Source organism: Heterodontus francisci, chromosome 9, assembly GCF_036365525.1.
Source record: "Heterodontus francisci isolate sHetFra1 chromosome 9, sHetFra1.hap1, whole genome shotgun sequence".
Classification (NCBI taxonomy): domain Eukaryota; kingdom Metazoa; phylum Chordata; class Chondrichthyes; order Heterodontiformes; family Heterodontidae; genus Heterodontus; species Heterodontus francisci.
Window position 1 is genome coordinate 954,919 of NC_090379.1, and position 26,519 is coordinate 981,437.

General features: G+C 47.4%; 1 protein-coding gene across 3 annotated transcripts in view; it reads left to right on the forward strand.

The window, feature by feature from the left end:
* pomt2 (protein-O-mannosyltransferase 2) overlaps positions 1-26,519 on the forward strand; it is a 266,777-nt gene that overhangs the window by 232,212 nt on the left and 8,046 nt on the right. For all 3 annotated transcript variants that reach the window (XM_068038417.1, XM_068038418.1, XM_068038419.1), the window contains 2 exons: positions 6,162-6,267; positions 11,819-11,959. In XM_068038417.1, the coding sequence (XP_067894518.1) occupies positions 6,162-6,267; positions 11,819-11,959 (247 nt within the window). The remainder of the gene's footprint in view (positions 1-6,161; positions 6,268-11,818; positions 11,960-26,519) is intronic.

A 26,519-nucleotide genomic window follows, 5' to 3' on the forward strand; every position in this document is an offset into this window, starting at 1 on the left:
CAAATCGTCCGGACCTGGAGATTTGTCCACTTTTAAGCCTTCCAAAGCCTCCAATACCTTGTCACTCCCTATGACAATTTGTTCAAGAACCTCACAGTCTCTCTCTATAAGTTCCATATCTGCATCCTCTTTACCTTGGGTGAAGACAGATGTGAAGTATTCGTTCAACACCCTACCAATTCCACTGGCTCCACCCACAAATTTCCCCCTTGGTCCCTAACGGGTCCTACTCTTTCCCTGGTTATCCTCTTCCCATTGATATACTTATCTCTTGGGATTTTCCCTACTTTTACCAGCTTGAGCTTTCTCATATCCCCTCTTTTCTCTCCTAATTGCTTTCTTAAGCTCCATCCTGCACTTTCTATACTCCACTAATGCTTCTGTTGATTTGCTCTCCTTGTATTTGCTAAAAGCCTCTCTATTCCTTCTCATCGTACCCTGAATGTTTCTGGTCATCCATGGTTCTCTGGGCTTGTTGCTCCTACCTATTACCCTAGAGGGAACATGCTGGGCCTGTACCCTCCCCATTTCCTTTTTGAATGACCCCCACTGCTCTTCTGTAGATTTCCCGACAAGTAACTCTTTCCAGTCTACCTTGGCCAGTTTCTGCCTTATTTTACTAAAATTCGCTCTCCCCCAATCCAAAACCTTTTTTTGCAACTTGTCTATTTCTTTCTCCATAACAAGCTTAAATTGTACCATGTAGTAGTCGCTATCACCAAAATGCTTCCCCACCAACACATCAACCACCTGTCCGGCCTCATTCCCCAGAATTAGGTCCAGCACTGCACCCTGCCTTGTTGGATCCTCTACATATTGAGCTAAAAGGTTCTCCTGTATACATTTTAAGAACTCCACTCCATCTAAGCCCTTAACACGATGGCTATCCCAATTAATGTTGGGAAAGTTGAAATCACCTAATATAATTACCCTATTATTTTTACACACCTCTGCAAATTGTGCACATATTTCCTCCTCAATTTCCCGCTGACTATCTGGGGGTCTATAATAAACACCCAGCAATGTGGCTGTCCCTTTTTTATTCCTAAACTCTACCCATAAAGCTTCATTTGATGCCCCCTGCAAGATATCATCTCTCCTTACTGCAGTAACTGACTCCTTAACTAATATTGCAATGCCCCCTCCTCTTTTACCCGCTCCTCTGTCTCGCCTGAAGATTCTATATCCGGGATATTGAGCATCCAATCCTGCCCTTCCCTCAACCATGTCTCCGTGATGGCTACTATATCACAATTCCACGTGTCAATCCTTGCCCTTAACTCATCAGTTTTACCTGCAATATTCCTGGCATTAAAGTAGAGGCCATCCATCCTGGTCTTACTCCCTTGAAACTTACTTCCGTTGTATTCCCTCTGACTTGTTTGCTTTCCTGTGTTTAGCTGTGTCCCTATTCTGCTAGGAGTTTGCATCCCCTCCCCCTGCCAAATTAGTTTAAACTCTTCCCAACAGCACTAGCAAACCCGCCAGCAAGGATGTTAGTCCCCCTCTGGTTCAGTTGTAGACCGTCCCGCTTGTACAGGTCCCACCTTCCCCAGAAACGGTCCCAGTGGTCCAGGAATCTAAAACCCTCCCTCCTGCACCAACTCTTAAGCCACGCATTCATCTGTGCTATTCTCCTCCTATTTCTAGTGTCCAAAATGGAAAACCCATTAGCAAGCAGGCTAGTCTCTGGGGACGTCCGCATTGCCTGCCTGGTCCTCTTAGACTGCCTGGCGGTCATCCATTCCCTCTCTGCCTACAATCTCTTAACCTGTGGTGTGACCACCTCCCTAAATGTGCTATCCACGTAGTCCTCTGCCTCGCAGATGCACAACAGTGACTCCAGCCGCCGCTCGCGTTCTGAAACCTGGAGCCCAAGCTTCTCCAGCTGGTGACGCTTCCTTCAGATTTGTTCATTTAGGACGCATGGTTTGTCTGTAACTTCACACATACTGCAGGACGTACATTCCACTTGGCCGAGCTGACCTGCCATAAAGTAACTTTAAAAACTTTTTATCACAATGAGAAGTAAAATAAATTACCAGTTAATCACCAATCAGCTGCTTCCCCTGTACCGAAGAGAGAGGCAACTACTGGAAGCTGAAAAAATGTACAAGAGTACACTTAAATAGTTTTTTTTCTTAAATACTGTGATCCAAATTAATTAATTAAATAGAAGGAATGGCTGGGCAGGCTATGTGTTGCAGCTGTAGTATGTGGGAGCTGGTGGACGCTGGTGCGATCCACGGTGACCATATCTGCAGCAAGTGTTGGCTTCTCGAGGAACTTCGGCTCAGAGTTGATGAGCTGGAGCCCGCGCTGCGTACACTGCGACACATCAGGGAGGGGAAGAGTTACCTGGACACTGTGTTTCAGGAGACAGTCACACCCCTTGGATTAATTACATCCAATCTGGACCGTGGTCAGTGACAGGAGGGTGTGACTGTGAGTGAGGCGGGTATGGGGATCCAGAATTTAGCTTTGGAGAGCCTCAGTCAGTGCCGTTATCCAATAGGGACGAGGTTCTTGCTCCTGGTGTGGACGAGGGCACAGACTGCAGGGAGAATGAGTGAACTGACCACAGCACCGTGGTTCAGAGTGCCATTCAAGTGGGGGGAGAAAAGAGAAATGTAGTTGTAGTCGGGGATAGCATAGTTAGGGGAATACTGTTCCCTGCAGCAAAGATAGAGAGTTCCGAAGGCTGTGTTGCCTACCTGGTGCCAAAGTTAAGGACATCTCTTCTGGGCTGGAGAGGAACTTGGAGTGGGAGGGGAAAAGATCCAGTTGTCGTGGTCCACGTAGGAACCAATGACATAGGTAGGACTAGAAAATAGGTTCTGCTGAGGGACTATGAGCAGCTCGGGGCCAAATTAAAAAGCAGAACCACAAAGATAATCTCCGGATTACTACCTGAGCCACGTGCTAATAGGCATAGGGTAAATAAGATTAGAGAGGTAAATGTGTGGCTCAAAGATTGCTGTGGGAGAAATGGGTTCCAATTCATGGGACACTGGCACCAGTATTGGGGAAAGAGAGAGCTGTTCCGTTGGGATGGACTTCACTTGAACCATGCTGGGACCAGTATCCTGGCGAATCATATAACTAGGGTTGTAGATAAGGCTTTAAACTAAATAGTGGTGGGGGGGGAGGGTTCAATTGAAAGGAAGTTTAAAAAGTCGGAACGTAACGAGAGAACAGAGGGGCAGGGTGGTGAAGGAACATACATTAATCAGAGTGACAGGAAGGGATCTGGGTCAATGGGTCTTTTTCAGGTTGGAAAGCCATAACTAATGAGGTGCCAGGGCCTCAGCTATTATATATCTATATTAATGACTTGGAGGAAGGGACAGAGTGTAGTGTATCCAATTTGCTGACTATACAAAAATAGGTGGGAAGGTATGTTGTGATGAGGCCACAAAGAATCTGCAAAAGGATACAGATAGGTTAAGTGAGTGGGCAAAAATTTGGCAGATGGTGTTCAATGTGGGAAAGTGTGAGGTAATCCACTTTGGTAGGAAGAATAAAAAGGCAGATTATTATTTAAATGGAGAAAGACTACAAAATACTGCAGTACAGAGGGATCTGGGTGTTCTTGTACATGAAACACAAAAAGTTAGCATGCAGGTGCAGCAAGTAATTAGGAAGGCAAATGGAATTTTGGCCTTTATTGCTGGGGAAGACCTGTTGCAACTGTACAGGGTGTTGGTGAGGCCACACCTGAAGTACTGCGTACAGTTTTGGTCCCCGTATTTAAAGAAGGATATACTAGCATTGGAGGCAGTTCAGAAAAGGTTCACTCGGCTGATTCCTGGGATGAAGGGGTTGTCTTATCAAGAACGGTGAAACAGGTTAGGCCTTTATTCACTGGAGTTTAGAAGAATGAGAGGTGTTCTTATGGAAACATACTGGTGGGGGAATCTCAAACTCGTGGACATAATTACAGAATAAGGGGGCACACATTTAAAACTGAGATGCAAAGGAATTTCTTTTCTCAGAGGGTGGTGAATCTCTGGAATTCTCTTCCTCAGAGAGTTGTGGCGGCTAGGTCGCTAAATGTATTTAAGGAGGAGGTAGATAGATTTTTGAAATCTCGGGGAGTCGAGGGTTAGGCAGAGCAGGCCCGAAAGAGAAGTTGAGGACTGGGACAGATTAGCCATGATCTTATTGAATGGCGGGGCAGGCTTGTGGGGCTGAATGGGCCTACTCCTGCTCCTATTTCATATATTCTTATGGAAGAAAGAAAGGAAGGAGCCCCTCCCTCACGCACCAAACTCCCACTTTACACTCTGTGCATTCAAATTAATTTTTTTCTTAATTTATAGTTCCCCTCCTTCCCGAACTCCCTCAATTACCAAACTCCCTTCTTCCCACTCTGTCCCCTCCAGCAGCACTCAATGCAGACGAGCAGCACTGAGAGTCCCCTGAATTTACACTCTGAAAACAATGCTGTGTCAGCTCTGCTAGAGCTCAGAAACCAGTTTAAACTAGCTACCTAATTAACTAGCTACAACTACTCAGTGTTTGTATACCCCTGTTTAAAACGGCAAGAAACCTAACTTACCTCTTCACTAACCGAGGAATTTCAATTAATTGCTCGATGCAAAAAAAAACTAGTCTTGAGAAATTAATCCTTAAAATTCACTCACTTGCCAAACTCCCTTCTTCACACTCAGTGCAGCCCGCTTACTCGGCATCACATCCACCACCTTCAACGTTCACTCCCTCCACCACCGACACACAGTGGCAGCAGTGTGTACCAGCTGCAAGATGCACTGCAGCAACAAACCAAACTTCATTCGACAGATAGCACCTTCCAAACCACAACCTCTACCACATAGAAGGACAAGGACAGCAAACACATGGGAACACCACCCCTCCAGTTCCCCTCCAAGTTACACACCATCCTGATTTGGGAATATATTGCCGTTCCTTCACTGTCACTGGGTCAAAATCCTGGAACTCCCTTCATAACAGCACTGTGGGAGTACCTACACCAGATGGACTGTAGTGGTTCAAGGCGGCTCACCATCTTTTCAAGGGCAACTCTGGATAGGCAATAAATGCTGGTCTTCCCAGGAATACCCACATCCCATCAAAGAATTTTTAAAAAATTGAGGCTGTGAGCTGAAGTAATTTCAGTCTCTGCAAATCTCCCTGCTTCATCTGTCACATTAGAACATAGAACATAGAAAATACAGCACAGAACAGGCCCTTCGGCCCACGATGTTGTGCCGATCCTTTGTCCTCTGTCAAGGACAATTTAATCTATACCCCATCATTCTCCTTTATCCATATACCTATCTAAAAGCCGTTTGAAAGTCCCTAAAGTTTCTGACTCAACAACTTCCCCAGGCAAGGCATTCCATGCCCCGACCACTCTCTGGGTAAAGAACCTTCCCCTGACATCCCCCTTATATCTCCCACCCTTCACCTTAAATTTATGACCCCTTGTAACGCTTTGCTCCACCCGGGGAAAAAGTTTCTGACTGTCTACCCTATCTATTCCCCTGATCATCTTATAAACCTCTATCATGTCACCCCTCATCCTTCTCCGTTCTAATGAGAAGAGGCCTAGAATGTTCAACCTTTCCTCGTAAGACTTATTCTCCATTCCAGGCAACATCCTGGTAAATCTCCTCTGCACCCTCTCCAAGGCTTCCACATCCTTCCTAAAATGAGGCGACCAGAACTGCACACAGTACTCCAAATGAGGCCTTACCAAGGTCCTGTACAGCTGCATCATCACCTCACGGCTCTTAAATTCAATCCCTCTGCTAATGAACGCTAACACCCCATATGCCTTCTTCACAGCCCTATCCACTTGAGTTGCAACTTTCAACGATCTATGCACATAGACCCCAAGGTCTCTCTGCTCCTCCACATGCCCAAGAACCCTACCGTTAACCCAGTATTTTGCATTCGTGTTTGTCCTTCCAAAATGGACGACCTCACACTTTTCAGGGTTAAACTCCATCTGCCACTTTTCAGCCCAGCACTGCAACCTATCCAAGTCCCTTTGCAGACGACAATAGCCCTCCTCGGTATCCACAACTCCACCAACCTTTGTATCATCTGTTGATGAATGTTCCAGAGATATCGCTCTGATAGTCAAAAGTAAGGAATTGTCTGCACTCTGACTAACTGTGCTATCTCCCGTTTAGGTGATTTGGTGGCTGAATTTGTCCAGCCTTGTTCTCTACATGATTCTCTTAAGCATTACGGCAGTCTCCTTGCAACGAGGATATCGGCCAATTCACCGTGTCAGAGGTCAGTAAACTGATAAATTACTGCTTTATTGCATTGTCTTCCAGCTCCCATCCTGAGTGGTGTGAAACAGGGCTGTGTTCTCGCACCTACACTTTGGAATCTTCTCACTGCTTCTCTCTCACGCGTTCAAGTCTTCAGAAGAAGGAATTTTCCTCCACACAAGATCAGTTGGCAGATTGTTCAAGATTTCCCGTCTTAGGGCAAAGACCAAAGTACGGAAGGTCCTCATCAGCGAACTGCTCTTTACTGACGATGCTGCATTAACATCCCACACGAAAGAGTGTCTGCGGAGACTCATCGACAGGCTTGCGGCTGCATGCAACAAATTTGGCCTAACCATCAGTTTCAAGAAAATGAGCATCATGGGACAGGACGTCGGAAATGCTCCATTTATCAATATTGGCAACCATGCTCTGGAAGTGGTTCAAAAGTTCACCTACCTAGGCTCAATCATCACCAGCAACCTGTCTCTCGATGCAGAAATCAACAAGCACGTGGGAAAGGCGTCTGCTGCTATGTCCAGACTGGCCAAGAGGGTGTGGGAAAATGCTGCATTGACATGGAACACCAATGTCCGAGTGTATCAAGCCTGTATCCTCAGTACTTTGCTCTACGGCAGCGAGGCCTGGATAACATATGTCAGCCAAGAGCGACGTCTCAACGCATTCCATCTTCACTGTCTCAGAGAATCCTTGGCATCAGGTGGCCGGATCGTATCTGCAACACAGAAGTCCTCGAGGCAGCCAGTATCCCCAGCATGTACGTCCTACTGAGCCAGCAGCACTTGAAATGGCTTGGTCATGTGAGCCGCATGGAAGATGGCAGGATTCCCAAGGATGTATCGTACAGCGAACCTGACACTGGTATCAGACCCACCGGCCGTCCATGTCTCCACTTTAAAGACGTTTACAAACGCGACATGTAGTATGCAACATTGACCACAAGTTGTGGGAGCCAGTTGCCAGTGATCGCTAAAGCTGGCGGACAGCTACAAAGGCGGGGCTGAAGAGAGGCGAGTCGAAGAGATTCAGCGGTTGGCAGAAAAAAAGACAGCAGTGTAAGGAGAGAGCCAACTGTGTAACAGCCCCGACAACCAACTATACCTGCAGTGCCTGTGGAAGAGTCTGTCACTCTAGAATTGGCCTTTATAGCCACTCCAGGCACTGCTTCACAAACCACTGACCACCTCCAGACGTTTACCCATTGTCTCTCGAGACAAGGAGGCCAAAAAGGAAAAAAAGGATTCCAGCTCCATTTCAACATGATACCTCATTTTTTAGATAAAGTTAATATGCTTGCATGAGGTGGGGATGTTTGGTAGGAATATGGGATTAGTGTAGGATTAGTATAAATGGGTGGTTGATGTTCGGCACAGACTCGGTGGGCCGAAGGGCCTGTTTCAGTGCTGTATCTCTAATCTAATCTAATCTAATGATGAGGATGGAGACACCCTGCTCCCCTTGCAAGGGGCGGCCAGACCCTGCTCCCTGAGGATGGGGGGATGCGGGCAGTCGCTGCTCCCCTCGCACAGGGTGGGTGGGTGACTGGACCCTGCTTCCCTTACGTGGGGCGTGCGGACCCTGCTTCCCTCGCACGGGGAGGGCGGGCGTGCGGACCCTGCTTCCCTCTCACGGGGAGGGCGGGCGTGCGGACCCTGCTTCCCTGAGGATGGGGGGATGCGGGCAGACGCTGCTCCCCTCGCACGGGGTGGGTGGGTGACTGGACCCTGCTTCCCTTGCGTGGGGCGTGCGGACCCTGCTTCCCTCGCATGGGGAGGGCGGGCGGGCGGACCCTGCTTCCCTGAGGATGGGGGGATGCGGGCAGACGCTGCTTCCCTCACATGGGAAGGGCGGGAGGACCCTGCTTCCCTCGCACGGGAAGGGCGGGAGGACCCTGCTTCCCTCGCACGGGAAGGGCGGGAGGACCCTGCTTCCCTCGCACGGGAAGGGCGGGAGGACCCTGCTTCCCTCGCACGGGAAGGGCGGGAGGACCCTGCTTCCCTCGCACGGGAAGGGCGGGAGGACCCTGCTTCCCTCGCACGGGAAGGGCGGGAGGACCCTGCTTCCCTCGCACGGGAAGGGCGGGAGGACCCTGCTTCCCTCGCACGGGAAGGGCGGGAGGACCCTGCTTCCCTCGCACGGGAAGGGCGGGAGGACCCTGCTTCCCTCGCACGGGAAGGGCGGGAGGACCCTGCTTCCCTCGCACGGGAAGGGCGGGAGGACCCTGCTTCCCTCGCACGGGAAGGGCGGGAGGACCCTGCTTCCCTCGCACGGGAAGGGCGGGAGGACCCTGCTTCCCTCGCACGGGAAGGGCGGGAGGACCCTGCTTCCCTCGCACGGGAAGGGCGGGAGGACCCTGCTTCCCTCGCACGGGAAGGGCGGGAGGACCCTGCTTCCCTCGCACGGGAAGGGCGGGAGGACCCTGCTTCCCTCGCACGGGAAGGGCGGGAGGACCCTGCTTCCCTCGCACGGGAAGGGCGGGAGGACCCTGCTTCCCTCGCACGGGAAGGGCGGGAGGACCCTGCTTCCCTCGCACGGGAAGGGCGGGCGGACCCTGCTTCCCTCGCACGGGAAGGGCGGGCGGACCCTGCTTCTCTCGCACGGGAAGGGCGGGCAGGCAGACCCTGCTCCCCTCGCAGGGTGATGATAGAGGGCTGAGTCTTACAGGCTTCCCAACGTCGGTAGTCATGGCAGTTGGAGGACCTCCAGGTGAGGCCCGCCATGGACCTCGACGCTGGGAAGGCCCGGCCTCATATTGCCGCACCGGCCCCCCGTTACTCGGTGACGGAAGCCCAATTTCAATCGGTAAATTAATGTTAGTGCCTGGATTAATGACCGTCGTGCTCCTGCCATCTCTACCGGAGTGATATTGGTGCTGGCGGCTGGCACTCCAGTGCCTGCGGATGCCTGTCTGGGGATCCGAGGCGGAACATTGATGGGATGGAGGGAGCAGCTAGGTTTTATAGTGTGGGAGTTGGGGGAGCAGGGTCACACTCATCTGATTGGTGTAGGGGATGGTGGGAAGGGTTACAGTGCACAGTTTATGCACTTTGGTAGGGGGAAAGATCAGGTGGGCAGGGGAAGTGTTTTGCAGGGGGAGAGGACAAGTAATACATTGCATGGTTATTGGGGGGGTGGGAGAGGGGAAATTTAAATGTTTAAAAAAAAATTTTGTATTCTCGTTCCTTAAATAAATTAAATGGAAGGGCTCAAATCCCTTTAAAAATGGCATCAGTGCCTGCACAAAGGCTGCTGACGCCATTGCTGGGACGGACAGTCCACCCTCTCCATGTCATCGGGGTGATGGGTCCGCCCCGGCCATTTAAATGAGCTGCCGCGCTGAATATCGCAGCGGCTCTGCAATGTCTGGTCCGCCCTTGTTTACGGCACCATAAATTTCAGCCCATAGAGGTTATGGAAAACATTGAGAGAGCAGCCATGCAATTGAGATCTACAACAACTTTTATTTTTATGGCGTCTTTAACATTAGAACATTAGAACATTACAGCGCAGTACAGGCCCTTCGGCCCTCGATGTTGCGCCGACCATCTGACCTTGACTATTCCATTTTCATCCATATGTCTATCCAATGACCACTTAAATGCCCTTAAAGTTGGCGAGTCTACTACTATTGCAGGCAGGGCGTTCCACGCCCCAACTACTCTCTGCGTAAAGAAACTACCTCTGACATCTGTCCTATATCTTTCACCCCTCAACTTAAAGCTATGTCCCCTCGTGTTTGCCATCATCATCCGAGGAAAAAGACTCTCACTATCCACCCTATCTAACCCTCTGATTATCTTGTATGTCTCTATTAAGTCACCTCTCCTCCTCCTTCTCTCTAACGAAAACGACCCCAAGTCCCTCAGCCTTTCCTCGTAAGACCTTCCTTCCATACCAGGCAACATCCTAGTAAATCTCCTCTGCACCCTTTCCAAAGCTTCCACATCCTTCCTATAATGCGGTGACCAGAACTGCACGCAATACTCAAGGTGCGGCCTCACCAGAGTTTTGTACAGCTGCATCATGACCTTGTGGCTCCGAAACTCGATCCCCCTACTAATAAAAGCTAACACACCATATGCCTTCTTAACAGCCCTATTAACCTGGGTAGCAACTTTCAGGGATTTATGTACCTGGACACCAAGATCTCTCTGTTCATCTACACTACCAAGAATCTTCCCATTAGCCCAGTACTCTGCATTGCTGTTACTCCTTCCAAAGTGAATCACCTCACACTTCTCCGCATTAAACTCCATTTGCCATCTCTCAGCCCAGCTTATTATTAACGTAATAAAACATTTCAGGTTGCTTCCCAGGAGCATTATAAAGCAAGATGTCACACCGAGCTACCTTAGGAGATATGAGGTCAGATGATGAAAAGCTTGATCAAAGAGCTAGGTTTTAAGGAACATCTTATAAGGAGGAAAGCAGGGTGGAGAGGTTTAGGGAGGGAATTCCACAGTTTAGGGCCTAGGCAGCCAACAATGGTGGAGCGTTTAAAATCAGGGGTGCCCAAGAAACCAGAATTACAGGAGTACAGGTATCTTGGGAGGGTTGTGGGGCTGGAGGGGATTAAAGATAGGGAGGGTCAAAGCCTGTGGAAGGGTTTGAAAGCAAGGATGTGAATTGTAAAATCAAGACATTGTTTGACCAGGATAGAGTGTAGGTCAACAAAAACTGGGGTTGTTAATTGTATATCAATTGTGTTTAATTATATAGAATTGGAGGGTGGTAATGAGGCCTTGCTTGAGCACGTATAAAGAGACTAAATATAATACTGTATAATACTGAAACTGCGTGAGGGGGGATATGCATGGAAAGTTCTTTACGCAGAGGGTGGTGGGTGCCTGGAACTCGTTGCCAGCGGAGGTGGTAGACGCGGGCACGATGGCGTCTTTTAAGATTTATCTAGACAGATACATGAATGAGCAGGAAGCAAAGAGATACAGACCCTTAGAAAATAGGCGACATGTTTAGATAGAGGATCTGGATCGGCGCAGGCTTGGAAGGCCGAAGGGCCTGTTCCTGTGCTGTAATTTTCTTTGTTCTTTGAGGGTTGAGTTAGGAGGTAGATGCTTGTAATGCTTCACTCTAAATAAATAAAAGACTCGGCCCTAAGTTCTGAAGTTTACTCCCTAAACCTCTTTGCCCCTTTACTTCCTCTCCCCCTTTAATATGCTCCTTAAAACCTACCCTTTTGATCTGTCCTGATACCTTCTGCTGTGGCTCAGTGTCAAGTTTTGATTGCTACTGCTCGTGAAGCACCATGGGACATTGCAGACTCTGTATAGATGCAACTCCCTTCCTAACAGCACTGTTGGTATACCTACATCCCAAGGACTGCAGCGGTTTGAGAAGGCAGCTCACTACCACCTTTTCAAGAGAAATTAGGGATGGGCAATGGATGCTGGCTTAGCTAGTGATGCCCGCATCCCACAAACTGATGGAAAAATGTTTTTATTTGGAGTGGGGAAAAGGACGAGTTATGTGTTTGTGTGACGCTTTCAAAAGAGAGAGCATTGCATTAACAGTGATTTAATTTAATTCAGAACGTGCTTGCATTATTCTAAGTGGAGCCAGGCAGGTGCTGCTGGGCTGGTTGCTCCATTATTTACCATTCTACCTGATGGGCCGAATCCTCTATTATCATCATTACTTCCCTGCAATGCTTTTCAGCAGCATGTTAACAGGTATGTGACCATCTCTCTAATATTCTACTGATCTAACTGGGAGATTACTCATATTTTAAGAATCTTCTGAAACAGCAAATTAAAATACACTATTTACATGTTAGACATATTTCCCTATATTTGAATATCTAGCGTAATGGCACAAAATAGTTTTCTTTATACTCCCCGAATTCCTGATGCCTTGCCAGTTTCCAGATGTTCATATTTGCATAACACATGGATGGAGAAATTACCTTCATCTGGAAGCCTGGTGGAAAGATGAATCCCATTTTGATCTTTGAGCATCACCTCAGTTTGCGATGCAAATTGTTAGGTGAGACTGACGAGACCATAGATAAAATCAAGCAGCATCTGGTTTCACTTCAATAACCTTTCTGGGCTATACGTTGAGTCTCCCAACACACACAGTGAAAGCAATTACTCATAAATTATGCCCCACTTTCTCTTACAATCAGGATCTAGCTGTAAGGGTTATACCAACCCAGACAACATTAACCACAGCCAAACCCATTAAATTATGGTACACAAATGAGCATTCAAATTCAAAGGACTTTCAGTCTGTCAATGAGGAAGGAAAGTGTTTGGGGTGACCATGCTTATGGGTTGGGTGACACAAGCCTATCTGGTGCTGTTGAGTTTTAGTTTTACGTGGTGTGGATATTAAAGGACTGCCTCCAGGCAAAAGGTGTACCAATTTTATATTCCTCAATGACTTGGTATGTGTTTGAAGTTGGAGTTTATGTTTTTGTGTAATTTCATACAGCAGGGATTGATGTCACATCACAGAGCAGCAGGGTTCATGTCCTGTCTCACTCTGTGCCCTGTTTTGGGCACAGATTAAAACATTGGTGTGGTTGCTAAATTTGCTGATGACACAAAGGTAAGACAGTAAGTTGTGAAGAGGACGTAAGGAGGCTACAAAGGGATATCGACAGATTAAGTGAGTGGGCAAAGATCTGACAAGTGGAGTATAATGTGGGAAAAAGTGAATTGTCCATTTTGGCAGGAAGAATAAAAAAGAAGCATATTATCTAAATGGTGAGAGTTTGCAGAGCTCTGAGATGCAGAAGGATCTGTGTGGCTTCATGCAGGCCCCCACCTGCCAAGAATGAGGCATATTAATTTCACCACACGGACATTAAATTTTAGAATTGTTGCTGGGAAGAAGAGAAGACCTGTGACAAGGGGTTGCCAGGACCCTGGCTGGAAAGACATTTTTCCATATCAACAGACTGCATTGGGAACAAAGGAGCTATCCCCTGCTCCAATACAATCCACAAACAGACATGGTCAAACCAGTTAATCACATGACTAACCTGCTTGGCAGTCTGGGTTTTTTTCTGAATTGTACAGTTTGAACTGAGAGTCTGCAGAAAGCTGTTTGCTCCTGGATTGAAAAGACCTCTCCTGGCTGGCTCGCCAGAGCCCCTCCTGTCTGCTCCCATCTCTTTCTCACGGAACTCCAAAACCCACTGAAGACACATGAACCCCAAGAGAGAAAAGTCTCCTACAGTGAACAAGGTTTAAGAATAATACTGGGCCCCAATGAAATGTAAGATCTACCTACAATCAGGGACTCCACAGCGAGTGCAAAGCGCAGTAACAAAAAAACCCTCTTCAGAGATTGCCTCAAACTTTTACACTTTATTTTTTCTTCTGCTTTTTCTGTCCCTGTCTGCATGTGTGTCTCACATATGCATGCTAGCATGGGCACATCGTGTATCCATAGGTGTTAGCCAAATTAGAGTTCAAGTATGATGAATTTCAACTTTTCTTCTTTAAACCTAAGAAAGCCTGTTTGTGTTGGTTTCTTTGCCTTATAATTGGAAAGCGATGAACAAGGATTCACCAAGGAGGAAATAAAAACACAGTGTGTTTAAAAATAAAACCCTGTTACAGTAAGACCAGGTGAAGGCTGAAAGGGAACCTTAGACCTCTTTCTCACTTGGTCATAACAGAAATTTGGGTGCTGGTTTCCAGAATTGACCCACAGACAAACGAGAGAAATTGGAAGTGGGAAGCCAAATTGTTCCCAATCAAAAAAAAGGCGAGGTTTCAATACAGGTTTTCTTGTGGTTGTGTGTGCTTGAATACTAACATGTATGCGACTGAAGCTAGTAGCTCTCCAAGCCAGGGTGAAGTAACTTGGGATAAGTTAAAAGCACTGTCTATGAGGAAAATGGCTGAGCAGTGTGGGATTACTGTATGTGGCAAGACTAGGAAGTCTGAACTCCTAAGGCTAGTGGCCAACCATTTTCCGCTTCAAACTGAAGCAGCAGAAACAGGGTTAGAAGCAGACCCAGACAGGGTACTGCTAGCAAAGTTACATTTGGATCAAAGGAAACTTGAATTAGAAGATAGGGAAAGAGAAAGAAAGATCCTTCCAGAAGGAACATGAAGAAAATGAAAGGCGACAGAGAGAGAAAGAAGCTTCCAGAAAGAATGCGAAGAAAGAGAGTTGAAGTAGCTTGAGTTAACTAGGGGCGACAGAGTAACCCCAGAGAAAGCATGGCCAATATGGAGGAACATGATTCAGGGCTGGGTACAAAATTGTTAAAACTAGCTCAACTATTTCCAAAATTCAATGAGGAAGATGTGGAAGCGTTTTTTGTGTCTTTTGAGAAACTGGCAAGGCAGATAAAATGGCCAGCTGAGGCCTGGTCTCCTTTATTACAGAGCAAGCTAACTGGAAAAGCCCATGAGATTTATTCCCTCTTGCCAGATGAGAGTTCATCAAATTATGAACTGACCAAAAATGCTATCCTTGGGCCATATGAATTAGTACCCAAAACCTATCGCCAAAAGTTTAGAACCTTCAAGAAGCAAGCTAATCAAATTTATCTGGAGTTTGAAAGAAGTAAGCAGTTGTCTTTTGACCAGTGGCTGAGGGCTCTTAAAGTACAGCTGAGCTATGAGAACCTCAGAGAAGTAATCCTGTTAGAGGAATTTAAACACTCTCTCCTACTCTCCATAAAGACCCATGTAGAGGAGCAGGGGTCCAGAGAACCCGGCAAGCAGCTGTTCTGGCTGATGAGTTTGCTTTAAATTATGTCGGTTTCCCAGGGGAGAACCTTTCCTAGTCAGCCCCACAAATCCGAAAAGGACAAAGGATGGGAAGGTGATAAGAGCCCAAGCAGTCCTGGGAGAGAAAGGAAAGCAGGAGACACAGGGGACCCTCCTCCAGCTAAAAAGGAAGGTGTTGTGAACAAGAGTGAGACCCAGAGACCTGTGTGCTTCCATTGTAATAAAGCAGAGTATTTAAGAGTTGATTGCTGGAAATTAAAGGGAACACCAATAGGGTTAATCAGTGCACACCCGCTCAGTGAGGAAGTGACCCTGATGGAAAGCACAGCAGAACAAGCTGTGGCTTTAACTGTAGTAAGAGTGAGACCCAGAAAGCTTACTACTGCAAGTGCAGGAAAATTTAATAGGATTCCTGAAGGTTCAGGGTTTTGTGTTTGAAGGGAAAGTATCCCCATACCCCTCGAGGGGTCAGCAGGCCCACAGTAATTCTCAGGGACAAGGGCCACTAGATCCCTTTTACTGGGAAAAGGCCTGACCTTTCCCCCAAAGAGTGCAGAGGACTCCAGAATGGTGGTGAATGGTATTGGAGGGCAGTGTATGCCTGTACCTGTACACCGGGTGCACCTGGAGTGCAACCTGATTTCAGGGCCGGTAACCGAAGGGATTATCCCTAGTTTGCCTCTGGACGGGGTTGACCTGCTTATCGGTAATGATCTGGCAGGAGTGAAGGTGGTAGCCTTCCCCCCCCACCCCCTGCTGCCCGTAGCGAAAAAAAGATAGCAGGAGGTCAGAGAGACAGGGCCGTGGCAGGAGACGGTCCCCTGAATGTATAGTGGATCAGGCCATGATCAAACCAGCTGTCCCAGAGGAGACTGCATTGGCACTGCAGGCAGATGACCATGAGATCTGCCTGTCCGAGACTTTGGAAAGTTAGGAGCCCCAGGGAATTAATTAAATGGATTTTCCCCAGCTGAGGCTCAGCGAGCTGACCCAGTATTGCGAGAGTTAGCACAGGCTGCCTCATCTGAAAGTGAAGCAGAGGGAGTTCCTGATTGCTACAATTTAAAGAATGAGGTACTGATGAGGAAATTGAGTTGTCCTGACAGACCTGAGAGCAAGGAGTAGACAGTTAGTGGTGCATAGAGGTACCAGAGAGAAATATTAAGAAGGGCCCACGAGGCTATAGTGGCTGTTCATGCCGGTATACGAAAGACGAAAGCCCGCATAAGACAGCATTTGACTGGCCAATACTCCACAAAGATGTGTTGCAGAACTGCAAGAGTTCCCACATGTGCCAGGTTGAAGGGAAACCCCAACCTGCAGTGAAACCTGCACCCCTAAGTGTTAGGAGGACCCTCCAGCAGAGGGTTGGTGAACGGTAAGGGACTCCTGCCGAGAACAAAAGGGGGCAGGTAGGCACAAGGCTGGCAAAAGTTTAGTAAGGGAAGGGGAAAAAGTGACCAAGAGGGCAGGTTAAAGAAAGTCTGGGAGCAATCCTGGATGAAAATCCCCACTCTCCGGTCAGCCAACCCCAAAAAATGTGAAATGTTAGACCCGATATCCTCCTCTGTAAACACAGACACTAGAAGCACCCCTAACAGAATTTATAGGAACCTGCAGAGACAAAGAAAGATCCTAGGGGCACAGAAATGGTGAGGGTGATGCCTCACCTAGTCAAAGTGCCACAAAAGAATGCAGTCAAGTCTGCACAAATACCTGCAGGCAGCAGTGTCCCAGAGGACAAAGGGAGATTAGAAAAGAATCCTTCCCCACAGTCAGAAAAAAGAAAACCACTCATCCCCCTAAAGTCAAAAGCCTTTGCATGACTGGTTGAGGGAAGGGCAGGATTGGCAGCTAAATGTTCCAGGCTTTAGAAGCTTCAGGCGGGATAGAGGGGGCTGTAAAAGGGGTGGGGGAGTTGCATTACTGGTTAAGGAGAATATCACAGCTGTACTGCGGGAGGACACCTTGGAGGGGTCATGCAGCGAGGCAATATGGGTGGAGCTCAGGAATAGGAAGGGTGCAGTCACGATGTTGGGGGTTTACTCCAGGCCTCCCAACAGCCAGCGGGAGGTAGAGGAGCAGATATGTAGACAGATTTTGGCAAGATGTAAAGGTATCAGGGTTGTAGTGGTGGGTGATTTTAACTTCCCCAATATTGACTGGGACTCACTTAGTGCTAGGGTCTTGGATGGGGCAGAATTTGTAAGGAGCATCCAGGAGGGCTTCTTGAAACAGTATGTAGGTAGTCCAACTAGGGATGGGGCCATTCTGGACCTGGTATTGGGGAATGAGCCCGGCCAGGTGGTCGAAGTTTCAGTGGGGGAGCATTTCGGGAGCAGTGACCATAATTCCATAAGTTTTAAGGTACTTGTGGATAAGGATAAGAGTAGTCCTCGGGTGAAGGTGCTAAATTGGGGGAAGGCTAATTATAACAATATTAGGCAGGAACTGAAGAATTTAGATTGGGGGCGGCTGTTTGAGGGTAAATCAACATCTGACATGTGGGAGTCTTTCAAATGTCAGCTGATTAGAATCCAGGACCAGCATGTTCCTGTGAGGAAGACGGACAAGTTTGGCAAGTTTCGGGAAGCTTGGATAACACGGGATATTGTGATCCTAGTCAAAAAGAAAAAGGAAGCATTTGTAAGGGCTGGAAGGCTAGGAACAGATGAAGCCCTTGAGGAATATAAAGACAGTAGGAAGGAAATTAAGCAAGGAATTAGGAGGGCTAAAAGGGGTCATGAAAAGTCATTGGCAAACAGGATTAAGGAAAATCCCAAGGCTTTTTATACATATATGAAGAGCAAGAGGGTAACTAGGGAAAGGGTTGGCCCACTCAAGGACAGAGATGGGAATCTATGTGTGGAGCCAGAGGAAATGGGCGAGGTGCTAAATGAGTACTTTGCATCAGTATTCACCAAATAGAAGGACTTGGTGGATGATGAGCCTAGGGAAGGGAGTGCAGATGGTCTCAGTCATCTCATTATCAAAAAGGAGGAGGTGTTGGGTGTTTTGCAAAGCATTAAGGTAGATAAGTCCCCAGGGCCTGATGGGATCTACCCCAGAATACTGAGGGAGGCAAGGGAAGAAATTGCTGGGGCCTTGACAGAAATATTTGCATCCTCATTGGCTACAGGTGAGGTCCCAGAGGACTGGAGAATAGCCAATGTTGTGCCTTTGTTTAAGAAGGGTGGCAAGGATAATCCAGGAAATTATAGGCCGGTGAGCCTTCCGTCAGTGGTAGGGAAACTATTAGAGAGGATTCTTCGGGACAGGATTTACTCCCATTTGGAAACAAACAAACTTATTAGCGAGAGACAGCATGGTTTTGTGAAGGGGAGGTCGTGTCTTACTAATTTGATTGAGTTTTTTGAGGAAGTGACAAAGATGATTGATGAAGGCAGGGCAGTGGATATTATCTATATGGACTTTAGTAAAGCCTTTGACAAGGTCCCGCATGGCAGACTGGTGCAAAAGGTGAAGTCACACGGGATCAGAGGTGAGCTGGCAAGATGGATACAGAACTGGCTCGGTCATAGAAGACAGAGGGTATCAGTGGATGGGTGTTTTTCTGAATGGAGGGATGTGACTAGTGGTGTTCCATAGGGATCAGTGCTGGGACCTTTGCTGTTTGTAGTATATATAAATGATTTGGAGGAAAATGTAGCTGGTCTGATTAGTAAGTTTGCGGACGACACAAAGGTTGGTGGAGTTGCGGATAATGATGAGGATTATCAGAGGATACAGCAGGAAATAGATCGGTTGGAGACTTGGGCGGAGAAATGGCAGATGGAGTTTAATCCGGACCAATGTGAGGTAATGCATTTTGGAAGGTCTAATGCAGGTGGGAGGTATACAGTAAATGGCAGAACCCTTAGGAGTATTGACAGGAAGAGAGTATTGACAAACGATCTGGGCGTACAGGTCCACAGGTCACTGAAAGTGGCAACGCAGGTGGATAAGGTAGTCAAGAAGGCATACGGCATGCTTGCCTTCATCGGTTGGGGCATCGAGTATAAAAATTGGCAAGTCATGTTGCAGCTGTACAGAACCTTAGTTAGGCCACACTTAGAATATTGCGTGCAATTCTGGTCGCCACACTACCAGAAGGACGTGGAGGCTTCGGAGAGGGTGCAGAGGAGATTTACCAGGATGTTGCCTGGTCTGGAGGGCATTAGCTATGAGGAGATGTTGGAAAAACTGGGATTGTTTTCACTGGAACGACGGAGGTGGAGGGGCGACATGATAGAGGTTTACAAAGTTATGAGCGGCATGGACAGAGTGGATAGTCAGAAGCTTTTTCCCAGGGTGGAAGAGTCAGTTACTAGGGGACATAGGTTTAAGGTGCGAGGGGTAAAGTTTAGAGGGGATGTGCGAGGCAAGTTTTTTACGCAGAGGGTGGTGAGTGCCTGGAACTTGCTGCCAGGGGAGGTGGTGGAAGCAGATACGAAAGTGACGTTTAAGAGGCATCTTGACAAATACATGAATAGGATGGGAATAGAGGGATACGGACCCCGGAAGTGCAGAAGGTTTTAGTTTAGGCAGGCATCAAGATCGGCGCAGGCTTGGAGGGCCGAATGGCCTATTCCTGTACTGTTCTTTGTTCTTTGACTCAGCAAAGCACTGACTGTGTTCAGGATAGACCCATCCACTACTGTCTCTTTTGGGGAAAAAAGCCTCCAAATTGGGGCTAATTAAATATAACCCTCCCTCCCTCCTTGGCAGACCTCAGCAGGAACAAAGACCCTAGGCAGTCATGGAAATGTACGAACTGAAGAAAAACTTCCCCTGAGAACCACATGTTTACTGGGATGCCAAAAAGGGGGCAATTAAAGCAGCACTGGCACCAAGAAAAGACAGGCAACTTTAATGAGCTTTAGGATTTATGAGTGAATGGAAATGAATGAGAGAAATGCATTTTTTTGTTCCTGTATCATCTATATTTTCTCTCGACCTTTTTAATGAAATGCGCTTTTCTCAAATCACATTTCATTCCTCTGGGTGTGGAGGTATCATGCAGGCCCCCACCTGACAAGAATGAAGCACACTAATTTTGCCATTTAGAATTGTTGCTGGGAAGAAGAGAAGGCCTGTGACAAGGGGTTGCCAGGACCCTGGCTGGAAAGACATTTTTCCATGTTAACAGACCGCGTTGGGAACAAAGGAGCTATCCCCTGCTCCAATACAATCCACAAACAGACATGGTCAAACCAGTTAGTCACACGACTAACCTGCTTGGCAGTCTGGGTTTTTTTGAATTGTACAGTTTCAACTGAGAAAGCGGTTTGCTCCTGGACTGAAAAGACCTCTCCTGGCTGACTCACCAGAGCCCCTCCTGTCTGCTCCCATCTTTTTCTCACGGAACTCCAAAATCCACTAAAGACACATGGACCCCAAGAGAGAAAAGTCTCCGACAGTGAACAAGGTTTAAGAAGAATACTGGGCCCCAACAAAAAGCAAGATCTATCTACAATCAGGGACTCCACAGTGAGCTCAAAGCACAGTAACAAAAAAACCCTCTTGTCCAATCGCGAAATCACATCTAATGTTTTTTTTATTCATTCATGGGATGTGGGCGTCACTGACTATGCCAGCATTTATTGCCCATCCCTGATTGTCCTTGAGAAGGTGGTGGTGAGCTGCCTTCTTGAACCGCTGCAGTCCATTTGGGGCCGGTACACCCACAGTGCTGTTAGGAAGGGAGTTCCAGGATTTTGACCCAGCGACAGTGAAGGAATGGCGATATCGTTCCAAGTCAGGATGGTGTGTGACTTGGAGGACAACTTGCAGGTGGTGGTGTTCCCATGTATTTGCTGCCCTTGTCCTTCTAGTTGGTAGAGGTCGTGGGTTTGGAAGGTGCTGTCTCAGGAGCCTTGGTGCATTGCTGCAGTGCATCTCGTAGGTGGTACACACTGCTGCTACTGTGAGTCGGTGGTGGAGGTAGTGAATGTTTGTAGATGGGGTGCCAATCAAGCGGGCTGCTTTGTCCTGGATGGTGTCGAGCTTCTTGAGTGTTGTTGGAGCTGCACCCATCCAGGCAAGTGGAGAGTATGCCATCACACTCCTGACTTGTGCCTTGTAGACGATGGAGAGGCTTTGGGGAGTCAGGAGGTGAGTTACACGCCTCAGGATTCCGAGCCTCTGACCTGCTCTTGTCGCAACAGTATTTATATGGCTACTCCAGTTCAGTTTCTGGTCAATGGTAGCCCCTAGGATGTTGATAGTGGGGGATTCAGGGATGGTAATGCCATTGAATGTCATGGGGAGATGGTTAGATTCCATCTTGTTGGAGATGGTCATTGCCTGGCACTTGTGTGGCGTGAATATTACTTGCCACTTATCAGCCCAAGCCTGGCTATTGTCCAGGTCTTGCTGTATTTCTACACGGATTGCTGCAGTATCTGAGGAGTCACGAATGGTGCTGAACATTGTGCAATCATCAGCGAACATCTCCACTTCTGACCTTATGATTGAAGGAAGGCCATTGATGAAGCAGCTGAAGATGGTTGGGCCTAGGACACTACCCTGAGGAACTCCTGCAGTGATGTCCTGGAGCTCAGATGATTGACCTCCAACAACCACAACCATCTTTCCTTTGCGCTAGGTATGACTCCATCCAGCAGAGGGTTTTCCCCCTGATTCCCATTGACCTCAGTTTTGCTAGGGCTCCTTGATGCCATACTCGGTCAAATGCTGCCTTGATGTCAAGGGCAGTCACTCTCACCTCACTCCTGGAGTTCAGCTCTTTTGTCCATGCTTGAACCAAGGCTGTAATGAGGTCAGGAGCTGAGTGGCCCTGGCAGAACCCAAACTGAGCGTCACTGAGCAGGTTATTGCTAAGCAGGTGCCGCTTGATGGCACTGTTGATGACACCTTCCATCACTTTACTGATGTTCGAGAGTAGGCTGATGGGGCGGTAATTGGCCTGGTTGGACTTAGCCTGCTTTTTGTATACAGGTCATACCTGGGCAATTTTCCACATTGCAGGGTAGATGCCTGTGTTGTAGCTATACTGGAACAGCTTGGCTTGGGGCGCGGCAAGTTCTGGAGCTCAGGTCTTCAGTACTATTGCCGGAATATTGTCAAGGCCCATAGCTTTTGCAGTATCCAGTGCCTTCAGTTGTTTCTTGATATCACGCGGAGTCAATCGAATTGGCTGAAGTCTGGCATCTGTGATGCTGGGGACTTCAGAAGGAGGCCGAGATGGATCATCAACTCGGCACTTCTGGCTGAAGATTGTTGCAAATGTTTCAGCCTTATCTTTCGCACTGATGTGCTGGGCTCCCCCATCATTGAGGATGGGGATATTTGTGGAGCCACCTCCTCCAGTTAGTTGTTTAATTGTCCACCGCCATTCACGGCTGGATGTGGCAGGACTGCAGAGCTTAGATCTGATCCGTTGGTTATGGGATCGCTTAGCTCTGTCTATCGCATGCTACTTATGCAGTTTGGCATGCAAGTGGTCCTGGGTTGTAGCTTCACCATTTTGAGGTATGCCTGGTGTTGCTCCTGGCATGCCCTCCTGCCCTCTTCATTGATCCAGGGTTGGTCTCCTGGCTTGATGGTAATTGTAGAGTGGGGGATATGCCGGGCCATGAGGTTACAGATTGTGGATGAGTACAATTCTGCTGCTGCTGATGGCCCACAGCGCCTCATGGCTGCCCAGTTTTGCATTGCTAGATCTGTTCCAAATCTATCCCATTTCGCACGGTGATAGTGCCACACAATACGATGGACGGTATCGTCAATGTGAAGGCGGGACTTCGTCTCCACAAGTACTGTGCGGTGGTCACTCCTACCAATACAGTCGTGGACAGAAGCATCTGCGGCCGGCAGATTGATGAGGACGAGGTCAAGTATGTCTTTCCCTCGTGTTGGTTCCCCCACCACCTGCCGCAGACCCAGTCTAGCAGCTCTGTCCTTTAGGACTCTGCCTGCTCAGTCAGTAGTGGTGCTACCGAGCCACTCTTGGTGGTGGACATTGAAGTCCCCCACCCAGAGTACATTTTGTGCCCTTGCCACCCTTAGTGCTTCCTCCAAGTGGTGTTCAACATGGAGGAGCACTGAGTCATCAGCTGAGGGAGGGCAGTAGATGGTAATCAGTAGGAGGTTACCTTGCCCATGTTTGACCTGATGCCATGAGACCTCATGGGGTCCGGAGTCAATGTTGAGGACTGTGATGTTGTTGGACACTGTTTTGAGTTTTGCAAGCATGGGCTGGTTGGGTAAGACCTGTACCTTGCCCGTTGCAAACAGCAGAAGGGACATATTGTTGATACGATGACAACATTTGCTAAATAATCCTCTGTGTGCTAAGAATTACGCTGACAAGCAATTTACGATTGTCAGTAGCACTCACAGTCTGGCGCATTTGCACATACTGGAAGCTACATATAATAATACGTAGGGCCCTGTTCTTTGCAGATAGAAAGGCATGTACACATATTGCGCCTGTTTCGGCTGAACAAAATAAGTGAGCCATTCGCTGGTTCATTCCTCAGGGCAATTCCTTAACCAATCAGAGTCAAGCTGCCTGGTTTAAATTTCAAACAAAGCTTGACAGTTAGCTGTCAGTCACCATAAACTGGTGCATTCTCCATGACAACGTCTCTACCAATCAGCACTCTCTTCTCACAGCATAAAGTTATTGTTTTCCCTTACGTTGGTATTCTTGAGGACTGTCCTGATGAGTGCAAGACAAAAAGCTTCGACAACATGTCTCTATTTTCAGCGATAAAAGGAAACCCAAAAATCTTCTACCGGTATATAAATAGTAAGTGGGTAGTAAAAGGCAGGTTGAGGCCTATTAGGGACCAAGAGGGTGATATATGCTTAGAGACATAAGGCAAGGCTAGAATACTGAATAAGTGCTTTGTTTACTCAGGAAGAGGATGTTGTCAAAATAATAGTAGAAACGGAGATGGTAGAGGTGATGAATGGGGTGAAAATTGAGAGGCAGGAGGTACTGGAAAAGCTGGCTATCCTTAGACTGGATAAATCGCCAGGTCCGCATGGCTTGCACTCAAGTTTACTAAAGGAAGTGAGGATGGAGTTAGCGGAAGGTATTGCCATAATCTTCCGATCTTCCCTGAATACGGGAAAGGTGCCAGATGATTGGAGAGTGGTAAATGTGACACCCTTATTCAAGAAAGGATGTAAGGACAGTCCAAGCAACTACAGGCCAATTAGTTTAGCATCAGTGATGGGTAATAATCAGGGGAAAAATATCAACAGGCACTTGGAGTGGTTCGAGCTAATTAAGGATAGTCAGCATGGATTTGTGAAAGGCAGATCATGCTTGCAAATCCAGTTGAATTTTGTTGAAGTAATAGAAGGTTGATGAAGGAAATGCAATGTATATTGTCAATTTAAATCTTAAGAAAGTGTTGACAAAGGACCACATACAAGGCTGGTTAATACAATGGAGATTCATGGAATAGCAGGTCAGTGTCAGAAATACTGAGCAAGTCAGACAGCATCTGTGGGGAGAGAAGCAGAGTTAACTTTTCAGGTCTATGACCTTCCATCAAAACTGGCAAAGGTTTGAAATGTAATAGGTTTTAAGCAAGTGAAGGGGAAGGGGGAAGAGAACAGAAGAGCAGATAGGTGATGGGATAGAGGGCAGGAGAGATTAAATGGCAAAGATGTCATGGGACAAAGACAAAGAGAATGCTAATGGTAGTGGTGCAAGACAAATCGTTAGTCCAGAGAGAATGTTAATGGCAGAATAATGAGCAGCTCTGTCTAAAAGCACAAACATGAATAACCAAGTTTAAGGTAGGCACATGGTTAAAAAATAATAAAATAAAATAATAAAAAAGGCCAGTCATGCTCTGAAATTGTTGAACTCAATGTTCAGTCCAGAAGGCTGTAGAGTGCCAAATCGAAAGATGAGGTGCTGTTCCTCGAGCTTGCGTTGATGTTCATTGGAACACTGCAGCAGGCCAAGCAATTGTGGGCAGGAGAGCAGGGTGGTGAGGTAAAATGGCAAGCAACAGGAATCTCGGAGTTATGCTTACAGACTGAGTGGAAATGTTCCGCAAAGCAGTCACCCAATCTGCGTTTGGTCTCCCCAATGTAGAGGTGACCACATTGTGAGCAGTGAATACAGTATACTAAATTGAAAGAAGTACAAGTGAATCGCTGCTTCACCTGGAAGGAGTTTTTGGGGCCTTAGATGGTGAGCAGAGAGGAGGACGTCCTCCGCCATTTCCGCCACCTTCAGCGTGACGCCGCCACCAAACACATCTTCCCATCCCATCACTGTCAGCATTTGCAACAATCTTCAGACAGAAGAGCTGAGTGGATATTCCATCTCGGCCTCCTCCTGAAGTCCCTAGCATCACATATGCCAGTCTTCAGCCAATTTGATTCACTCCACGTGATATCAAGAAATGACTGAAGGCACTGGATATTGCAAAGGAGATGGGCCCTGACAACATTCCGAGAACAGTACTGAAGACCTATGGACAAAGTGGTCATTATTCTAATACTCTCTTTGGACTACTGCTTTGTCTTTCACCACTACCGTTAGCACTCCCTTTGCCTTTGTCCCATGACATCTTTGTCATTTAATCTCTCCTGCCCTCTGCCCTATCACACACCTTCCCTTTTGTTCTTTCCCCACCACTCCCCACCCCCAACCAAACTCTTCACTTTCTTTAAACCTATTATATTTCTAAGCTTTGTCAGTTCTGATGAAATGTCACAGACCTGAAACATTAACCCTGTTTCTCTCTGCAGAGAGGCTGCCTGACCTGTTGAGTATTTCCAACACTTTGCAGTATTTTGCTTTTATTTTAAAATCAGTGTCTGCTTGGATAAAAAAAAATTTGGCTCGACAGAAAATGGCGAGTTGTGATAAATGATTATTTTTCAGATTGGAAGATGATAAATAGTGGTGTTCCCCAAGGGTCAGTGCTAGGGCCACTGCCTTGTTATATTTAAATTACTTGGATATTGGAGCAGAGAGTAACATTTCAAAATTTGCCAATGACACCAAACTTGAAGGAGTGGCAAACAGTGAGGATGGTACAAATCAATTGCAGCATGACATAAGTCAGCTAGCGGAATGGGCAGACAAGTGGCAGATGGAACTTAATTAAGAAAAGTGTGAGGTGATGCATTTTGACAGAAGGGATGGGGAGAGGCCGTAGAGACTGAAATGATACAGTTCTAAAGAGTGTACAGGGTCGGGGGTCCTGGGGGTGCATGTGCATAGATCTTTAAAGGTAGCAGGACATGCTGAAAGAGTGGTCAACAAATCATGTGCGATCTTGGGCATTATAAATAAAAATATTGAGTACAAAAGCAGGGAAGGTATGCTGAACGTTTTATAAATCTCTGGTTAGGCTACAACTAGAGTATTACGTTCAGTTTTGGTCACCACACCTTAGGAAGGACGTGAGGGTTCTTGAGCGGGTGCAGAGGAGATTTACCAGAATGGTTCCAGGGATGAGGTATTTTAGCTGCAAGGTTAAGTTGGAGAAGCAGGGGTTGTTCCCCTTGGATCAAGGAAGATTGATGGGGTGTC